Source organism: Vidua macroura, chromosome 5, assembly GCF_024509145.1.
Source record: "Vidua macroura isolate BioBank_ID:100142 chromosome 5, ASM2450914v1, whole genome shotgun sequence".
NCBI lineage: Eukaryota > Metazoa > Chordata > Aves > Passeriformes > Viduidae > Vidua > Vidua macroura.
Genome location: NC_071575.1, coordinates 3,507,817 through 3,529,293, shown reverse-complemented (window position 1 = coordinate 3,529,293; position 21,477 = coordinate 3,507,817). Strand labels below are relative to the sequence as shown.

At 42.1% G+C, this 21,477-nt stretch overlaps 1 protein-coding gene across 2 annotated transcripts in view; it reads left to right on the top strand.

The window, feature by feature from the left end:
- Positions 1 to 21,477, top strand: part of BCL2L13 (BCL2 like 13) — a 34,564-nt gene extending 13,087 nt beyond the window's left edge. For both annotated transcript variants that reach the window (XM_053977341.1, XM_053977340.1), the window contains exons 3-7: positions 578 to 688; positions 1,635 to 1,791; positions 3,754 to 3,823; positions 9,017 to 9,160; positions 19,582 to 21,477. In XM_053977341.1, the coding sequence (XP_053833316.1) occupies positions 578 to 688; positions 1,635 to 1,791; positions 3,754 to 3,823; positions 9,017 to 9,160; positions 19,582 to 20,391 (1,292 nt within the window). In that variant the 3' untranslated portion in view covers positions 20,392 to 21,477. The remainder of the gene's footprint in view (positions 1 to 577; positions 689 to 1,634; positions 1,792 to 3,753; positions 3,824 to 9,016; positions 9,161 to 19,581) is intronic.

Genomic DNA, 21,477 nt, shown 5'->3' with positions numbered 1-21,477 from the left:
TGTTAAATTGTGGCCTGTAGACTCCTCATGGGCAGAGAAATGATGCACAGTTCACAGGTTTCAGGGTTCTTCATTGATGTCATTGCATAGTTGCTCTGAGAACGCTATAGATTTTGGAAGCATCAATATAAATTTTATATTTTGCTATTAAAAATCAAGCTTATGTCAGTGTGTTTTGTTCTGGTGTAGTTTGATAATAAATGTATTAGGTGTAATGGCTGATTGTTTATGTGCCTTGGTTTGCTTTTGGCCTTAAATTGAAGATGTTGCTTTTAAAGTTCCTATGTATCCTCTTGGTAGCTTTACAGTTCTTTTTTTCTTTTTTTTTTTTTTTCCATTTTTTTTATTTTTAAAATTTTATTTAAATCACCAGTTCTACCTTGCATAGGCCTGGAAATTTATCTGTTTCTGGGTTCGTGTAATAAAACTTTTGTAATAAGCCCTCTGGAGGGATCATACTTGTTGCTGTCTGACATTGAATTTTCACCTCAAATTCGGTTATACTTAATATTTCAATACCATGTTCCATTATCTACCTTGTTTGAAAAATTAAATTAGAACATTTGGTTTCTTTCAGGGACTCAACAACAGCTTATGGCACAACATGCTCTGGAGAAAGAGGCTTTGGAGAAGATTAAAATAGAAATCGAGGAGGAGCTAAAACGTCTTGATGAAGAAATCTTGGAAGGTGCTCTTCAGATTTTGCTGTTTCAATCCATAATCTCTATGCACTGTATTGGTGGTTAATTTGTAACAGGTACTCCAGTTAAAGAGAATTTTGAATGCCTTGAATCTCTTTATCCTCCTCCCCCCACAAGATTTGTACACATTGCCACATGGAGTAAAATAGTTAAACGTTACCATTTGGAGTGGTGGAGCCTGGCCAAAGCAAACAACTGGGTGATATTTAATAGTCTACTATAAATAATGAAAAGTAAGCAGCCCTTAAGCTGCTGCACTTGATGGCAGAAGTCCTCAGGAGCTAATGTGTCAAGGAGTGTGGCCTTACACTGTCAGATTTCTCCCTTCCACCACGTTTATTTTTTGTAATATGCTTTGACCTGTACATGTGGCTTTTATAGGACTCCCAGCAAGGAATGATTTCAAACCCATCTTTGCTTTGCATGTGTGTTGCAAATCAGAAATCTGAAACAGAAACACTCTAGAGCTGTTTAAGTTCTTTCGTGTGAAGCTTTCTTAGAAGTTTGAAACTGAGAAGGGAAAGGTTTTATGAACAAAATAATATTTAAAAAAAATGATACTCTAGTACTGCTGCAGAGATGTCCATGTGTGGGCAAATTTACTATGAAAGAGGCTCTTCTGCTGCTCCATCAGGGTTAGCATCAGCTTAAAATGGGAGAATAGCTGCACATTCAGCAAACTTGCTGGTTAGGATGCAATTGTGAAACAAGAGGTGGTGGGGAAATGTAGCTCAGTCATCTCTGCCTTGTAAGTAGCACTTTCAGAATGTATTTGGACAATTGTACTATGATTTGTTCATTGCATGCTTTGACTACAGAGTTGTGATTTTTTTCGTCCCTTATGTAAACTGTGTAAACTGCTGGGATAAGAAATCTGAGGCTGTTGATGTTCTTTTGTGAATCTGTTTTATTTCGTGTACCTTCTTCTCTCAGCATTTACCACTACAGGGTTTGACTGCCACACTTCCCCAGTGTTCAGCCCTGCCAATCCAGAGAGCTCAATAGAAGATTGCTTGGCTCATCTGGGGGAGAAAGTGTCCCAAGAATTGAAGGAACATCTGCACAAAGCACTGCAGAGCTTGCTTAGCAAGTGAGTTTCCATTTGCTTTTTCAAAGGTGTTTCCTTTTGCACTGTGACTGCTGCTGAAATGCTGAAGTTAGGACTGCATCTTGTATTGCATTTCTTTCTTTTTCAATCTATCTTTATCTGGTTGGTTTTTTTTTTGTTTTGTTTTGTTTTGTGATATAATGTGCAAATACTTCTTTGTGGTATTTGCCCTTTGCAGCAATGTAAGCTCTAAAATTTTTCTAAGCTTCTGTTGCTGAATTTCTGAGGCTGCTTCAAGCAGTTTGATTGCTGGTGAAACTGGCAGCTGCCATTGCCAGTTTCATGAATGCTGAGCTGTAGCCACAATAATGTCCTTATCCTTATAGATAAGAGTGGAGCAGAAGGTTTGTTTGTGGTCTGGCCCATGATGAGTGGGAGAGTTTCCTGGAGAGGATGGTAGTTACAAACCTTGTGACCACTCTTCAGGTGCACATCTGAGGCAGATGTGGGTTCCTGGGCTCACCCTAACAGCTGTCCTGCCAGTTTAAGCTTATGGTGTAAATAGCACATTGCAGTTGGCATGCTAGTATCTTAATTAATGTCTTTGCAAATTGGTACAATTGTTGGAGTTGCTTGGTTTTCTGTTAGAAATGACCAGCCTGACATTTAATGCATCTACATGAACTACTTGAGGGTTTTCTGAGTGACCTCCAAAATGTGTTGGTAGAGAGCTAGAGTTGGAAGGTGCTGCTTTAGGAAGAGTTGCATAAATGCAGCCATGCATTTAAGTGGTTCCAGCTCGTTGATACTCTGATGTTCTAGGCTTCCTGTGTTTTCTATAGGAAAATATTTGCTTTCTAAGTAATTTTTTGTTTATGTATGTACATACATAAAGTCAGAAATGCCTGTGAAACTGTGTTGCCTTTTTCTAAGGCAAATTAGAGTTACTGTTTAATCTCTTGATAATATCCTTCCTGCAGCTGTTCCTGCTCTTCTCATCCCACTGATTGATTTCAAAGAATTAATGTGCCAGGGAATTCAAGAGAGTGCCCTTAAAATGACAAGCCCAAATTACGTTTTCCCCACTGTGCTTTAACGTGGTTCTTTTCTCCCTGTTGCTAGAGTAGTGCTATTTGATGCAATACTTATTAATTTGGCTTATATTTTCCTGCCCTCTGATATGCATATAAACAAGTGTTTACAGTATAGTAGGTACAGTAGGCTGTTAGATCACGACAGGGTCCTGGAGTTCAATAAGCAGTTTTCTGTCCAAGGCCAGTTACCACTATTTCCATTAAACTGAGGTCTCAACTTGCCTTTTGTAAGGATCTGGGCTGAGGACAGCTGCTTTTGAAGCAGTGCATCTTCTGCTGTCACTTGGCAGAAAGCCTTTGCTGTTATTGACTCTTAGATGCCAAATGATCTTGGGGAAAGAGTATGGAAGAGAGGAATTTCATCATCCCAATTCAGAGAAGTAGAGATGTGATAAATCTAGACTAGAGGTATCTACTGAAGTATGAAGGGGTTTTGTGATCAAAAGTGCTGTTTCAACTCTAACAATGTTAATGCAGTTAGTCTGTATTAGTCCATAGCCTGTATTGTTTACAAAATTTTACTCTGCATTGGCCTCTAGCTCAGCTATGAATTTCTTAGTGGAATTTTCTTTCTTTAAAATCTTAGATTATAAAAAAACATGCAAGAGCTTAGAAATTTTCTAGCATATCAGAGAATCTACATATCTAATGTCCTTTAAGCTGTAGAGTATCAAATTATTAGGAAACTCACCAGTTATATCAAAGTGTGTAACTGGGAGAAAGGTGATGCCTTCCTGACTCTGTCTGGTGCTGGTGTTTAATGTCCTGAAACACAAGACTTGTTAGGTGTTGAAAATTACGTGCTGTAATACATGTGAAAATACTTTATTCTCTGGAAACTGAGAACTTTCTTTTATTCACGCTCTTTTGTTTCCTTTTATAACTTTCAGTGTTGGTTTAACTTCTGCAGGCCGGTGACATATCAGGAATATCGGGAGCGCACGCAGGAGGCATCTGCTCATGCCAGTGGATGGAACAAGGTACCAGATCAGTGACTTGCACTTGGATATGTCTTGTGTTGCCCTGATTTTTAAAAGTGTTAAGTTTTCTTTTATAGTTCTTTTGAAAGTTTTAAAGTTCTCATAAAACTTCTTTAGCCTTCTGATAATGTTTACATATTTGAGAGTCAGAGTTCCCACACTATTTCATGTATAAATGGAATAGTTTATATATTTCTCTGTGAGTGGAGAGAAATGAATGATTGATCTTTAGACCAGTGTGGTTGGAGAGGTGGTAATTCCATCCTCCAATCCACAGTAACCTTTGGAATTCTATAAATACCAGATGCTTGAATAAAACTGGCTCTTTTTCTCTTTTGAACTACTAAGCTTCTGTGTACTCATTTCGTGTCCAATAGCAACAGTCTTGTGTCTCTTTGATGTCCATAATGTTTGTACTAGCCACAGTTGTGCTTCACAGAGGGTCAGAAATAGAAAGAACTTATGTATGAAATAGTATGAAATAAATTGCACTCTCAGAGTGCTAGATGTGCACATAGTGGGTAGTTTTATAGATAATTTAGCTAGAAGTTACTGAATGGAAGTGTTAGGTCAACCTTCCTTTAGTTTGGTAAAATGAAAAGTTAGACATGTTGCTTGACTTATTTTTTTTTTAATTCCCAAGAGAGGTTAATTCGTGCAGCAATTTTGGAACAAAATTGGAGACGGTTTTTTCATAACACTCTCTACTCCTTCTTTGCTCCAGTGTCAGGTTTAAAATAAATGTAAAAAAGAGTGCTGAACATGGTGAAAATAAAAATTGACAGTATCTTAATGATATTTAAATTGTTCAGAAAATGTAGGGATGGTGCTCCTACCTGGTTTCAAGGGTAGTTATCTCTAATGATAGGAATCTTCTTTTTTAAACAAATTGCAAATCTGTAAATGAATTGTCTTAAATTACTTTTAATGTAGAATGAGTAGATTACTCTTCCCAGTTTCCTCTTTCATTAATCATTCAAATTCATCACTGTAATCATTCTCTTATGGGTTCAGTGGGCATCAAAGCAGAATGAAATAACTATTTACAAATGTAGTCACAATTTGAGTGTTAGAATGTAGTCTTAAGTTTAAAATAGAACAAGAAATCTTTTCCCCCCGTCTTTACACTTTTTTTTCCAGAAAACTTTTTTCCTCACTAGGATTTCCCTGTTTACTTCAGAAACTGTTCATCTAACCAAGGGTGTGGGCCCTTGTAAAGCAGTTTAATAAACATTGCATGACAAGTTACTGCCCATGGCTCCAACAATTATCATTGCTTTATGTGTATGCTCTTTCAATTTGTCATCTTGTGATTCACAGCATTTTGGTTTAAACAACCATGAAATCTGATTATCAAGAAGGTGGCTTAAGCTAGCACATTTCAATTTTCAGCTGGCGAAAGCTAAAAGCAAGCATAAAACCAGTCATTGTGGCTCAGCTGGCAAGGGAGGAGGTGCATGGGGCTCCTCAGGTCATTATGCTTTTGGGTCCCCACCTCCTGAAGATGCAGCCCTGGGTGGATGAATGGGCTGCATTTGGGGGTTTATGATCCAGCCTTCATTGCTGCTGCGTTCCTGGGGCTCGTGGATTTCAGTCCCCATCAGCTTGTGGTGGAGAGCATCATCCAGAACATCTTTGTCGTCAGCTCCGCTCGCCCGTAACACTTGCTGCTACCAAACACACAGTCCATATGAAAATGCCATAAAAGCAAGCCAGAGTGGAAATTTTGTACCCCAGCACAGCATCTGTGTGTATTGTTTTTCTGGTGGCTTGGAGCTCCAGGAATGCCCAGCAGTTCCTTCAATAATCTTTGTTTTGAGGAGATGCAATACATTTGTGTTGGTTTCATTTCCTTTTAATTTCCTTTATCATCTAAATCAGAATTGTGTTTTGTAACAGAAGAAATCTAGATACCTTTCCTGCCATCTCAGCTCAGCTTAATTTTTACTCTAAAGAAGCTGTTAGAAAAACATGTTGATGTTGAATTCTATAAATGACAAGGGTCTTCATCTTTTATTTGAAATAAGGCTCTCATTAAAAAAAAAAAAAAACTAAATTCCAAACCACCTCAGACAGGGCAAATTGAATTTCTATAATAAAATGAACATAATAAAAAAATTTAAATGCTGCACTGCTGAGTTTTTATGCTTTTTGCTTAAAACAGAATGCATAATCCCACTGTTGTGCATCATCTGAAAGGATAACAGATACTATTATTGAGAGCCAGTTGAACTGGTGAGTAGGGTAGCAGTCATCTTAGTGTCCCATTCTTGCTGGTTAATGGGGGCAAAGAACAGTGCAACAAAAATAGAAGAAATAATCATGTGAATAATTAGATTAATTTTAAGTTGAAACAGTCAAAAGGTACACAGAACTGCAATAATTTTGGATAGAGCTTCCTCAAAAAAACTACAGCTTCCTCAAAGCCTCTGAACTTTCTTTAGGTCTTTTTTATGTACATTTAAATTTGTAATATTGTACAATGGGATTGCAATAGTGTAGTGGACACAAGTGTTTCATTTACACAATCAGCTGTCTTCTGATAGCAAAGTGGGTTTTATAATGATTCCCTAGAAGTTTTCTCCTGCCAACTATTTTCTGTGTGTGTTTTTCTTCAGTCAAAATATAAATAGCCCCTAGCATTCCTTCCCTGGTGGAGGGAATTGCAGTTGCTTTGAATTGCAAAGGCAGTATTTTTACTTTGTTCTGGTTAAATCTCACCACCATTCACACAGCTGCTCTTCTGTATACAAAGGTGGTGTTAACTTTCATGGAAGTACTGTGAGTCAGTTTGTTTTGTGAATTTATTTATTTATTTCATGCAAACCTGCTCCTGTTCCTGCCGGTCTCGGAGCAGGAGTGTCAGTAATTTCAGCAGGAAGGGAAAGCTGGGTGGTGTTTGTTGGTCTGTGTGGGACTGCATGTTAAAGTTTGAGTTTGGTTCCTCACTGTGAGCCCTGAAGAGGCTTGCTGAATTTGGGGTGAATGCGTGGATTAGGCATCAAGTTGGCAAAGGAAGAAGGCAACAATCATATTCACTCTGCCAGCATTTTAGCTCCCTTCATTTCCCAAGCAGCCTTTACTTGCCTTTGTTTCTTTTGCCTTCAGCTTCATTAAATGTCAAATATTTTGAGATCTCAGTGTTCATGCTGCTGTAGAGTTATGTGGGTGTGCCCAAAGCCTCTGAAAGATCCCTAGCTTTGACAGTTTGAATTTTTTTTGATTCCTCTTACACCTCATCTTGACCTATTCCTTATATCTGTGCACTGTGATCTTGGACCTCTTCTGCCTCTGAGTTGAGTTTAATTGCAAGAAACTCAAAAACCCCAACACTTTTAAAATGCAAACGCTTTTAAACTTCTGGCACCATGACATCCCTAGTGAAGTGTTAACAGTTACCAGTGTTAACTGTTCAGCACAGAACAGTACTATAACCTTGTTGTAGTAAGTCAGCTGAGACTCCATTTTCTTAATGCAGGAAAAGCCAATTCTTTATTCACACAACTCATTTTATACAGTTTTTACAGGCCTTGTGTGTAGCTTTAATTGGTTAATAGCTTTCTTGCCAATTACTCTGTTGGTTAGTAAGAGGTATTTTACTTGTCTATCCAATCTCTCTGTTCTTGAATTGTTTACCTATTTTCTTCACTGATTCTCATGGGACGGATTTAATGTTTATGCAGGTGCTGGTTGTTTTTTCTCCCCCAGAATTGGTTGTTGTGTTAACAAACTACTCCTACCAAAATTGTTTTTGCATGGGAACTTGCAAAGTGCTTAGCTGCACTTAGAAGAAGTGACAGGCCAGCTATTAACTTAGCAGAGCAGGCCTGATCTTATGAGGCCTTTCTTTTATAATTTCTCATCCTGTCTGCAACATAACCTGTCTGCCACAGTCTTGGACTTCTTTGTTAATCAGCTGGAGCATCTTAAATTTATCAGATTTATCAGGGCATTTTTTAGGCCCTGTCTGGTTTTAGTAGTCAATCTCAGTGTGATGCCACCATGAATTTAGTACAAATCTCAATTTCAGCTTACTTTGCCTATTCGTCTTCCTCCAGCGTTGCACACTAAGGTGTGATTTCTGGTAATAGCAGTGCAGGATATTTACAGAAAAGAAAACCACACTGATAGGGGAAGAGACTGGAGAGGGAAGGAGGCTTAGGAGTTGAGCATGAGCAGTAGTAGAGCCTTCATCTCCCTTGTGCAGCTGGGAAACAGCATTCCCAGCTGTCAATAGATGTGCAGTGCAGTTGCCTCAATTAAAATGCAGTAAAACAAATATTTTTCTCTTGTGTCGTAATAATGCTTTCTCAGATGCTAATGACTTCAGTTCTTACCAGTTTCCCACCCTTGGCGAGGTGCTGCATATGAACAAAGCCCAGAGGGCCACTTGCATGCTCTATGAGAATAAATTTAGAGTTTAAAAGTTCTACTGCATGTTGTTTAGGTAAACAAAAACATAATTTCAGAAGGAAGTGTCTAGAACTGTATAATGTGAAGGAGGTGGATTCACAGAGTCTTGCATCTTCCAGAGCAATTTAGGTTAGGGCTGGGCATTCAGTTTAAAGGTTTCTAAAGAGGAATGGGAGTAGGAAATGAAGGAGGAAGATCTCTCTGTGTTAAATTTGGCATCAGAGGGAGAGTTTGACATGGAAAGAGCTTTGTGTTTGTCATTTCAAACATGTTTGTAATGCTGTGCTGCTGGGTGGAGGTGTTTGTTTCTGTCCTGCCTCAGAGCTAAGTGTGAACTTCTAAAGAGACTGTCTAGTGCAGTGTCCCTATCCAGGAATGTGTATGAGTTTGCTGTTTGCATGTGGGTGCATATCCCTTTAAGATATTTATGATGTTGAGTCTTTCCCCTTGTGGGGTAGCAAGTTCTGGACCTGTTCTGCTTCTCTACCTGGACCCTGTGTTGGGAAGAAAGTGGGGCTTAAAAAAACACTGCAGTGGTGTTCTGTGAAATTCTCGAGTTCGACTGTGGGTTTTTGCTTAGCAGATTAAGTGCTTCCTTTTTAGTGCATTTTGTTGTGTGTTTGCCTTGTGTCTTCTCAGAAATGAAGTGTATAGTCCCTGCTACGTTTGGACTTGAAGCCTCAGACCTTTTCTGTGGACACATGAATTCTGTTCTAGTTGCAAAGTAGTATTGATAATGCTTTCTGTATTTATTGACTTTTTTTTTTTTTTTTTTGGAAGGTCTTGGTGCCCCTGGTTCTGTTACAACAATTTCTGATGGAGCTGACCAGACGGGGCCAGGAACCACTGAGTGCCCTTGTGAACTTCGGGGTGACATATCTAGAAGATTATTCTGCAGATTATATTATTCAACAAGGAGGCTGGGTAAGAAGACCTCATTTCTAAGTGTGATCCTAGTAGGAGTGAAAGCTAAGAGGGGTTGCTAGAAGGAAGCAGAAGCAAGGAAGAATGACTCAGAAAAAGAAATAAAAAAAAAAAAGATCAGGAGGTCAGGACCAGAAAGGGGTCTTGGGCAGTCATCTCTTTTTTTTCTCTACCCCAAGGCAGAACTGACTTTCACCCATTCATTTCTGATGTTGATATTAAAGACCTGAGTGATTGGACTCCACAAATTTCCCGGGCAGTCTGTCCCCGTTCTTTGCACGTCTGGTTTGTTGGATTGCTGTTGAAATTGAAGAGGTCCTTAGGTGTCAGATAACAATTAATTTTCATACAGCGTGTGTTAAGGTGCTAATTTGTTGCTGTGTGGTGAGCTTTGTGCTTCCCTGTTAATATACACGGAGCACTGCATTTGGAAGCAGACGCCTGTAACAAGAGGTTGTATGCCTGAGAGGCTCCTCTTTTTCATGGTATCTTCATCCTCTGGTGACTGCTGGAAAAGGTATATGGGTTTTTTCTTCCTCTTAAATTTCAGAGAGTTTCTTAGCAGATAAGTAATTGGGGAGCACTTGGTACAGAAATGTCAATAGGTACTAATTAATTTTTATAATAAGTGATAAGATAGCTAGTGCATATTGGAGTTTATAGCTGTATAGGAACATGCATAGAATAAGCAATCAGGATTTCTTTGTGCTACATTTTTCCTTGTAGCAATCTTTAATTCATGGTAACCAGTGTTCCTGAGTCATGGCATGCTGAGGAAGTTTCATTTAGAAACTTTTCAGAAAGGCAGCTCACAGCTGATGAGCTGGGTCTTGAAGGCTGAACCTAAGATTACTGGGTTTGGGAAGAATGCCAGATTTGAATGGAATTAATCTGGGATTTGTGAAATGGCTCCAGCAGGCTGATTTATTCTAAAAAGAAAAGCTGTTCAGGAAAACCCAGTGATAAAAAAGTACTAATAGGAAAAACCTCTTTCAGAAGCGTCTCGTAATCCAAGAGTTTACCTGAGGGATTTTTTTGAAGAGTAGCTTGTTCAAGAATTTCTGCACATCTGCACCTTTTTTACCCATTCCCTTCCCAGCAGCTGTGGGGAGCAGTTCTCAAGGCCTGTGGGAGGGATTGTTTGTCCTTAATGGACAGAAGCACTAACAGCATGCAGCCAAATGACCTTAGGTCATTTGATAAATGCACTCATACCTCAAAAGTATTCCAGACCAGGGCAGGCCCTTACTTGCAGCTTTTAGACAGATCGATATTAGTACTTCTTTGCTTTTCTGCCTTGGTTTTTGACCTCCAGAGTTGCTGTGTTGTGTTCTCCAGCCCCTTTTTGAGGCCTGTGCTGTAAACACACTTTGTAGAGCGCAAAGCTTCTGAAAACAAGCATCTTTCCAGCACGGCCTGTGAGAGAGGGGGCTGTGCTCTGTGTCTGCCTGGCTGTGCAGGGATGTACACATCAGGGTGGTGCTGTCCAGCGGGCTCCCAGCGTGTCTGTGCACATCCAGCCAGGCAGAAAATCAGACTGACACGGGCAGTGCAGCAAACAAGCCAGGGCTATTTTTGAAACGGCACAAGAGGCGAGGAAAGAGACTAGGTGATGAAAATCCTTTCCAGATGAATTAATGTAGCTGCACTAATCTCTGTGAGTTGCTCTGGGGATGGGCTTGGGACCCACTGGGCTTTTTGTGGAGGAAGGGGAGTATATGGTTATATTGTATTTTTTTCTCCCTGTAAGGAAAAGGTTAATTTTCACCCTGTGGCATGTTTCTGGGTTTATTTAGTGTCTATGGGATGGCAGTGCTGGGAGCAGGGCGTGGGGCCAGGATGGGAGGGACTGTGTTCTGAGAAGGGCCAGGAAGAGCCTGGCAGGCTGGTAGCCACACAGAAGTGTTGGAGTGTTTGCATTTTTTGAGATATGCATCTGCCACGGGGGCTCTGTGTGCTGGATCAAGTTGTCACTAATTTGCTTGAGCCATGAGGGCAATGTGTAAACCTGGGAGTCTCCAGTGACTCATGTTGCAGTAAGAGGTTCAATTTTTGTTATTTTGGAGCTGTATGAAGTTAGGTCTTTCCTGCAGCAGCTAAGAACTTGCTTAAAAGTGAGATGCAAGAATAGCCTGTCTGGTTTTCTGTGGATCTGGAGCAGAGGAGAGCTTCACAGGAGTCAGCTTTTCAGGGGCAGACCTGAAAAGCTCTGTGGTGTCTCTGGTGCTGTCTCATCCCTTGGCACCATTTGGGGTCTTCCTCACTTTTTGAATTGAAGTAATCTTTGTCAGGAGGGGAGTAGCCAGTCAAAGGTGAGGGGCCAGCTGAGCCCTTCCTGTGCCTCACTGCGGATCTGTGGAGTCAGAATTCCACAGAGCTGTGTCATCCATTTGCTGCATCACTCTCTGCAGCCACGATGCAGCTGGAAGAGCTCCCAGGGTTCTGCATTTGTGCAAGACTTGAGGTTCTCCTGTGAGCTCAGAAGGCTTCTGGGTCCAGGAAAGCATCTGACTGAGGATGGTAGACAGCTAACCAGAAGCAAAATTTCCAGCTCAAGTGAATAAAGATTTACAAATTGGGTAGCTGCGCAGCAGATTTCAAGAAATTGGCATGGCTTATGGGAAATGAGAAAGTTGATATACTGGAGGATGACAAGTTGCTTTTTTATTTTCCATGCCAGTTCCACAGAGATATGATGCTGAGATAGTGTGTTGAAACAACGAGTGTTCCCCTCCCATTCTCCCTTCAGGCACTAAAATTGTAATTCAGCTAACTTTTGATGACAGTGTGGGACTGGAATGTACTGGTGGCTTGGTTGGGTTGGTGAGGGAATGGCTGGCATAGTTTTATGTTCCCTCTTTCACTAATTGCTCTGACAGGTTTGGCTGCAACTCTTGCATTTATCTGTTTGACTCTTAAGTTTTAGTATGACCTCTTTTCTGGAGAAAGCATGCTGGGCATTCCAGATTCTCTAAACAGACACCTGGGGACACACATTTCTTCCTCCTGGCTAGTGGGTCTGCTGGTCCTACTCAGACCTTCTTCCTTTATCATCTTGAGCCATTGCAAAACAATACCCAGCTGGGTTTACAAGTAGCTTTGTTCTTTTCTTTCCTAAAAGCAAAGTTAGGGCTCAGCAGACACGCAGTGTGTACATGCTCTCCCCACCCCTTTCCTCATCTCCCCTCCCCTTTCCTCCTCTCCCCTCCCTTCTCTCCTCCTACCTCCCCTGCCTTTTTGCTCTCTCTGACTTCTCCAGGGCTGAATGCTGCTGCATCAGAAGCAATTCTTGGTCTCCTGGAAAAGTGCACAGTAAGACCAGTCCGTTGGTAAGGATTTTTTCCCTCTTCCTTTCCCATCCCTTCCCAAATAATTTATTTCTTCTCAAGTTCTGCAGATCCTGTTTTTCATGGTTAGATTTCATCTTTGTAGAAATATCTGGGAATGTCTATAAGGAGAAAAGAGTGTAAGTTTTCTTGGAAGCAAGCTGCTCTTTTTTTCCTCTCCGGTTCCTATTCCTGTTACCAGCCCCTCTGCTTTCCCCTTGTTTGAACCTATTTTTCAGAGTGCAGTTAATAAAACCTTTCTTCTCAGCACAAGCCTGGGAGTTATATTGTGACCTGTGGCAGAAATTGTCTCTACCTTCCCAAGGGTCTTGTCTCATGGAGTTCAGACCTGGATTTGCATTTAACTAGTTAAGTGCCTATGTAGAAGGGGTAGAAGTAAATTTGCTTGAAATTTCCATCGTGTTTACAGTTTCCTATCTCAGCCTTAGAGGAGCTGTTTTCTCTGTGTCTCCAGTGTTTTGTCTTGGGCTTTGCAGCTGGTTTAGTTGTTTTCTTTGCTGCTGGTGATTGAATAATACACATATTAGAGAGTGTTAAAAATCTGGAGGAGAAAGAGAGAAAAGAGGCAATTGTCATCCTAGGGAAGCGAGGTGGTCAGTTTGTGCTTCCCAAGATGAAAATCTGCAGCAGTCCAGGTGTCTGCCCTGGAATGACAATGCAGAATTAGAAAGATGTGCTCTGCTGGAGGAGAGAGAAGTGAGTTTAATGTGGCAGAGATGCAAGAAAAGGCAGTCTAGTTAGAGGAGTCCTAGAAAGGAGTTTTCCTTTCAAAGTAATTGTGCTTTATGCTTGTGTCATGGATTACTGCAGCAAATTGTCCACTTTTAATTATATGTAACTTCTTTGGTACAGTAATAGATTTTTTAAATTTTTAGGCACTGTGGCTGAAGAAGGACATTAAATAGTAAAGGAGCAACTAGATCTCCTTTCTCTTTTCCCTTCCAACAACTTCAAATCTGGAGAAGTGGTCTATAAATAACTGAATTTATCTAATTTAAACCCATAAGACTGAAACCTAAAGGGTGTTGCTTTGCTGCTGACTTTCTGCAGGTTGTAGAGATTATGTTGGAAGGCAGGGATGGAAGAGGATAATTTCTGCAGGCTGTTCTAGCCAAAGCATTCCTTGAAGGGAATGAGGGCAGTGGCTGCAATATCAGAGTGCTTTGATGTGGTTCACTCGACCTTCTTTTCCTTTTTTTTTTTTTCTTAATAAAAAGTGCAATCCTATTTGTAAGAACTCTGTTCTCTTTTTCTTGGCTCCACCTATCGTGACAGTTTCAGAGGGATGAGGAGAGAGGCACAGTAAGTGCCTGAGGGCTTTTTGGGACTTCTTTATATTTTAAAATGTTTTGTTCTGGATCTGAGTGTTGTCAGAAGCTCCTTTACAATCCATTTCTCTGAAGGATTAGCTGGGTGATGCTGTCAGATCTGACTTCCACGAGGGTCTGAAAAGGTTTGGTATAACGGGGCTGGGCACCGAGATGGAGCAGATGGAGCCGCAGCCTGGGCACACCCAGGTGGGAGTGGAGCCATTCCTGGGCACTGGCACCCCTGCTCCTGCACACAGCTGCTCCTCTGCCACAGCTACAGATCATGCAATGAGCACATTCCCAGCTCCAGGGAAGGTTGTTGTTGTGGGAAGTTTGCTTATTTCCCCGTGGGAGATGTCTTAGGATCCCTGGACATAGGCCAGTTTGTCACTCCTCGCCTCTTGTTTTTCAGACAGTGGATTTTAAGCACAAATGCATGTGATGGGTTCCTAGTGCTCGTTGCTGTGACGCTGTTGGTGTGGGGAAGGTGGCCATAGAAGCACAGAGTGTCCTAAGTTGGAAGGGACCCACAGGAATCCCTGAGTCCAAGCCCTGAACCACACCATGTGCCTGAGAGCATTGTCCAAACGCCCCTTGAACTTCATTTCTCTCTGGGATGGGTTATGTTACAAGATAGTCAGTGTCCTCACCTAAGAAACTTCCTAGCTGAGTTGAGTGGTTGAAATTTTTATCATAGCCAAGATTGCTCTCCTGGGACACTCTGTTCTGCAAGCATTTCCTCTTGAACCTCAGGATACTCTTTTTCTCAGGGATTTTATGTGGCTCTGTTTAGTTTCATGTTGAGGGGTTGAAGCTCAGGGAACATGGAGATTTTTTCCTCTGGTGGTTCTTTCTGACCTGTACAGAATTTTTGCCTGAGTTGGACAAAATCAGGATCTGAGGGGTACAGGTGGGGAACAGGTAATAGACATACTGTATATTTTTCAGGTGGGCTTTTTTGTGCCTTCAGAAGTGAGTTTTGTGTGAGTTGCCTATCCACATCCTTCCTTGTTTCTACTTTAAGGCAGAGACCAGTTGAGCTTTTAAGAACACTTAAAACCAAACCCTAGAAGAAGTTTCAACAGCAGTTGGACACAGCTGTTTTTACATTTTCCTGGTCTTTGAGTTTACAGGGCAAGGCATTTGAAGTCTGCTCTAAGATGCAGCAAACAAAACAAGAATGCTCTATTGAACACCTTAATGGGATCTCTTCTGTTCTAATCTAATCTCATCTCTATTATAGATGCAATGTGTGTTACTACTCCTACTGTGTTTTGTAGAGAAATTAGTTGCTTTTATCTTTGAGACATTAAAAATTTTTATTTGAGTATCTCTTGGCACCAGAAGCAGCTTTGCATGAATCGTGCTGAAATTATTATTTTGTTAAATAAGGATTTTTTTATCCTTATGTGTAGTTAAAGGTTTTCCTGTTTAGCAAATATATACTATAGGTAATGAGCCTGTTTGTTTGTATACCCTTAATAATAGACATATTGGAAAACTATGAAAGATGATATAGACAACATAAGAGTCAGTTTCTGTGTTTTGGGTTTAGTTATGTTTGCTGTCATTAAATCATAAATGAAAGTTAACAGGTGTTTTTAAGTAACAGTTCTGTACTATATTATTGTAGGAACTTTCAGACTTTTTTTTTCATTATTTTGTTACCATTTTGCTGCTGTCCAGTGTAGCTCACCCTGTAGCATACTGGCTGTAGCCTCTCCTGAGGGCAAGAGTGCCACATTTGTTAACAGCGCTTCCTGTCACTTGTAGAAGCACTGTGGAACATTCCTGGGTCAAACCCCATAGGCTGAGGACAGTGACTGATTTCTGTGGCTGATCTTTTCCCCAGGACTGCCTCATGGGATGTGGCCATTCTTGCTGTGTTCTAACCAAGCAGGGAAATGTGCAGTTCTGCCTTGTAAGTTGTGCCAGCTCCTCCCTCAAGTGGCAGTGGTTGGGATCAGGAGTGGCAGGAGGCTGCAGTGAGGGACTCCAGCTTCTCTTCCACACCTGACATGGCTCTCTAAATGTGCTGGATGAGGAAAAGCACTCCCAAGTTTGCAAGTTTCCAACCACAAATATGAAAAAGAGCAACTCTGATAATTTTGGTTTGAAGCAGTATATTTACAATAAACAAAGCAGATAAAGAAATGCTTACATAAATTCCTTACTATTATATCTAAAGTGTAGGGCTTATATAAGGCCTCCTCAGGTTTTTAAAAATCCTTCCACATGTTCCATCCTGTCCTGAAATAATCTGCCTGTTGGAGCTTTGCTTTTGGGTCACATCTGTAGATGAATCAAGTGAATTATCCTAAATGTCATTCAGTTTTTATCACAGCCGCTTTAAAAGGAAAAAAAAAACACCCACCAAAGTGCAAACCTCAACTGAACCGGCACAAAATCCGAGCTTTATCCGCTTGACTTTATGTATTAAATCTTAATTCAGCTCAAGAAATATTAATCATGTATCCTAAATAATGCCTATTACTGTCTGGATTTTCAATTAAAGCTTCATAAGCTTTTGATGAAAAAGTGCTGGAACTGCCAGTGTGTCAGCTCTGCCCCAGCCTTCCCAGCCACGGGTGATCTGTCTCTCCAAGCCTGGGGAGTTGTGTCCCTGAGGCACTGACACGGAAGGTAAATTGTCTGTAAAGACAGAAAGGAATCAGCCAGGCTGCATAAGGCTCTGATTTATAGGGAGCCAGCAGCTGATAACTCTTTTGAGGTCAGCACAGTTTGCGTGAGAAAAGGAACAATAAAACTCTTGAGTCCCTTTTGGCCCTCCTCCCTCCTGCTGAAGGCAGGCTGCCTGTGTAGAGTTGCTACACGTATTAGCAAGGTATTTGAAATTATGAGGATGGCCTGTGTTCCTTGTATAACCATCCCTTCGTTTCCTTACCCTCTCCAAAGATGTGCCCAGATCTTGCCTGCATTTTGTGAGAAGCGAATCTCCAGTGAAAGTCTGCATTTAGAAGTATCAGGTTGGTTGTAATTTCAGGGCAGTCTCTGTACCTGCTGTCCCCAATGACTACAGGTGGCTCCATTCTCCCCTCTGTGGGCTGCTGAGTCACGGCTCAAAGCCTCCTGGCTTTCACCAGTGCACAGTGTGTGACTTCAGGAATTTAGACCATCTCAATGTAGCCCTTGTTGGCGGCTTTTTTGGTACAATCACCAGAGCTCACAAATCCTCAGCAGCCTAGTGTGTTTTTGGAATATTTTTGTATATACCTCATGCTGAGTGAGTCACAGCAGCATGTGTGCACTTCACTGGAATGTTAAGAGCAGAACAGTTATCAGTGGTGTGTGTCCCTGTTCTTTCTTCTAATGTCACACCACAGACGTGGTCTAGTGTGTTGTGATGTGGTGTGGACAGGAAATAAATTCATCCTGATTTGTGGAAGTGGAGAGCTGAACAGAGAGGAGGATAGTACAGAGGTTCACGAGACTGCAGGTTTTACCCCTAATTATTTTGTTGTTTAATTGCCTTTCTGAGTCAGCTGTGGAAATAAAAAATTTACTTTGATCGTAGGAGTCTGGTAGTGGCTTATATTCCAGTGAGAGTATTTCCTACTTAACAACATCCAGGGCAAAACCTGCTGGTCAGGGGAGTGAGTGTACAATCTCAGAGAGCGTGGGCAGCAGGTTGCCTGTCTGCCCTCAGCAGAGGGTGGTGGAAGCCAAGGACAGTGACTGACTCCCTGCTGTGCTGCTTTCCAGTGTCTGCTGGAACAGGACAGGTTTGGAGTCCTGTCCTCCCACGCTGCACAGCAGCTCCGGCCCTCACTCTCTTCTTTGCCTTTGCCTTTACTTCAGTTTCTTGGCTCTTCTTTTCCATTGCCCTTGATTTGCACTGCTGGTTGCTTCCTCCTGTGTGTAGAGCTCTGTTTTGTTTTAATGGCCTGAGTGGCATTATTAAAAAAATAATTAGTTCTTCTATCGGAACACGACTTTCAGGGTACTGCAGTCTTGAACTGTCGGTGACTGCTCACAGAGCAGAGCTTGCTTTGGGTTTGGCATGTGGTTGTGTCTGAACGTTTTCACAAATGTAATGCTTTACTCATTTTCATTGCATGCTGAATTAAGACTTTGTGGTGATCCTCAAATGGTTAGTGAGCAGCTTAATTGCTTTTAACCCTTTCCCTGAGGAACTCTTTGCATTGTTTTACTTTGTTCCTGAACATCTTACCAAGCTGGATGATCTTTCTCACACTGAGCAATTTAAAGGCATTTATGAAGAAAAGTTTTCAAGTGTTCTGTAATACTCCTTTGCCCACGTCCAAATATCTTACAAAGTTCCAGGGGCTGAGGGTTAAAAACATCTCCATAAAATAAGAAGTGTGTTTGTTTTTAACTGGGATGAGTTCCTGACACAGGTCACCATGTGGATCCATTAAAACAACCAGGGAGGTATCTTGGAATGGGAAACTATAGGTGGGAATCAAGCCCCAAATTCACAGGTGTTGGGAAAGGTTTAAAAAAGGGACAGCTGCTCAGAGTGCTTTAGGAGAACTATTGTGTGTGGAAGGGAGCATGGAGAAAGAGAATTAATGGATTTTTTTTGTTACAAAGGATTGTAGAGGAAAGTTTGGAATTTGCACAGAAGGGGCTCCCAGCACTGCAGTACTTGATTGAATGTTCAAGTCATTCTTGTTACAAACAAGAAAGTTACTGAATCTTTGTTAATTACTTTACAGACTTCTGTTATATGGCATTGGAGTGCCTCCTTGCCCCCATCTCTTTGTCCTTTTTTCAGCTGGAATCGAGTTAGTTTTCTTCCTAGCTGTGTTTTGGATTTAGAATGAGAGTGACATAGATAACACATTGATGTTTTAGTTGTTACTAAGTAGTGCTAGCCCTAAATCAGGGGCTTTGTAGAGTCTCGTGCTCTGCCAGCAAGGAGAGGCACAAGAGGCTGGGAGGGAGCATGGCCAGGGCAGCTGACCTGAACTGGCCCAAGGGGTGTTCCAGACCATGGAACATCAAGCCCAGTACATGAACTGGGCTGATTGCAGGGAAATCAGTATTTTACACTTGTATTTTCTCCAGTGAAACCCATTGTTAAATTTTTAGGACGCCTACAGATTTTTCCTAGCTAAATATAAGCAAGCAAACCCTGTCACCATCTCTGGGTGTGTGTGCTTGGTTGTTTGTTTCAACTTCAGTTGGGTAGCCAAAGTTATGATGGCAGTTTTTGAAAGTGAACTTGTTGAAGAATAACTAAAATTGTAGTAAATACTAGAATTATTGTAGATTCCAATTTGTTGGTACAAAACAGAAATTTAGGCTTCACATAGCACTGGAAATGGGATAAAATTAATATAAGAGGAACCCTGTTAGATGAAAACAGACAGGCAATAGAGAGCACCTGCACAGAAAGGAGTGGGGAGTGGTATTCAGCTGGGATCATGTACTTGCATTTGCTTTCTTTTTCTTTGGTCCATTGCAGTTTGGTTTCAGACTCTAGTGTCTTGTCAGGTTAATAATGACCATGTGGTGCATTTTGGTGATGTCATGGCAATAAAGTCAGGGAAAGGAGGAGCTCCCAGCAAAGCTCATGTAAGGGGTTCCATTCTCTGGACACACCAGCTGGGTTCTGTAATCTGTGCTGAAATGTAGGTCAGGCAGCTGCTGTTCCTGCAGAGGCCCTCTCATCTTTCTTCCAGCTCACCAAGTTTCCAGGTGTCCTGTTCTGTTCTGTCCCTTACGAGGGAGCACTGAAGGAATCGCTCACGTGTTGTGTCCTCCCTTTTGTTTGTAGGGAACGGTCTTCACTTTGGAATCCGAAGAGGAAGAGTATCCCGGGCTCATTGCGGAGGACAGCAATGACATCTACATCCTGACCAGTGACAACTCAGGGCAGGTGAGCCCCCCGGAGTCCCCCACGGTGACCACGTCGTGGCAGTCGGAGGGCCTGCCCGTCTCCCTGTCGGTGAGTCAGAGCTGGCACACGGAGAGCCTGCCAGTCTCCCTGGGACCTGAGTCCTGGCAGCAGGTGGCTATGGATCCCGAAGAAGTCAAAAGCCTGGACAGCAACGGAGGGGCTGAAGAGAGGAGTGAGAACAACTCTTCCAACTCTGACATTGTTCACGTGGAGAAGGAAGAGATACCAGAGGGGATTGAGGAAGCAGTGGTGCCAGCTGGTGCTGCAGAGACCATACAGGCAGCGTTTCCAGAAACCTCTGCTTCTTTACAGGAAATAAAACCTCCTGAAATTGCTGCTGCTGAAAAAGCACATCCCTCCGCACTTCTGCGTACAAAACAGGAGGAAAAGGGAAAAGCAGCTGAAGAGCTTGTTGAACCTGAAATCCCCGTGTTAAGTAAACCTGTCCCAAAGTTAGCCCCATCGGAAGAAAAGGCTGCACCAGAACCTGAGAAAATACTGCTTCCAGGCGAAAAAAAAGCAGGGAAGGAGGGCCATTTGGAAGAGATAGAAGAGAAATCCTCAGCTGCAGAGGAGAAGCCCATCCTGTTGCCAGAAGGGAAATCTATACTGCTGTACGGCGGGGCTGCCGCCGTCGCGATATTGGCTGTGGCAGTCGGAGTAGCGCTGGCGCTTAGGAAAAAGTAACGCAGCTCTCTTGAGGAGGAGGGAGGAGAGAAGAGAGCACATCCAATTTTTGTAGTTGTGTTACCTAAAGGTTGAGCTGCCTGCTGTTTAACTGGACATTTGAGTAACTCAGTGGTGATGAGGTGAGGTTGTTCAATAAGCCTCCAGCTACGGACAATCATGTTTTTAGTAGAATCGGGGCGGGGACTGGTTTTTCGTGATTAAAGTACGGGGGTATTTTTAAAAAAAAAAAACAAAAAAATCTGCAAATTTAAGACTTAAAGTGCAGGTGCTGAAGAAAGGGGTGCTCATACTCTAGGAACTGGAACAAAGAATCCCCAGGGGAAGGGGCGAGCCAGCTGCTGCCAGCCCCTGGGGATTTTGGCTTCTCAGATTGACCGCTATTGCAGCTGTGCTGTCTTGTCACTTCCCGTTGTGCCCCCGAGCCCCTCCTAACAAACATTAGCCAACCTGAGTCCTGTAGCGAGAGGCTGGTGTCCCTTTTGTCTCAGCTTCCTCTCAGGTACAGCACTGCTCCTCATAACCTTCCAGGTTCCTCCTAAGCCCCAGTGGGACAGTGCTTTTTCTTACCTCTTGGCTCACACTGGTTTTGGCCCCTAACGTTTACTGGAGCCCCATCCTGTGAAGATGCTGCCTCTCTATAGCTGTATTATCTCTGAGCATCCTGGTGTTCCTGGGGCAGAGGTGCTGCCCAGGAGGGTGGGAGGGACACTGCTATTTGCTGGTTTGAGAATCCATTTATTCTGCTCCTGCCCAGCCCACTTCACTGCAAACCCTTCAGTTACCAGAGGTACGAAATTGATGCTGGACACGGTGCCGTTGGGATCACTACTCTGATATCTGGGGTATATTCAGCAAAAATACAGCAAAACCATGTGGAAGCAAGGCCAGTGCCTCAAGTGCAATTCAGATGTTAAACGCTCTGCTGTCCTGCTGCAGTCTGCATTGTCTTTCCCAAGTTAAGCACAGAGTGTATTTAGTCCTAACTTGGTCTTCTTGCCTGTGACAGAATCCCAGATATACAAAGCAATGGATTCTAGTAACTGAGCAAAAGAGCATTAAACATCTCTATCTGCTTGTTCCTGA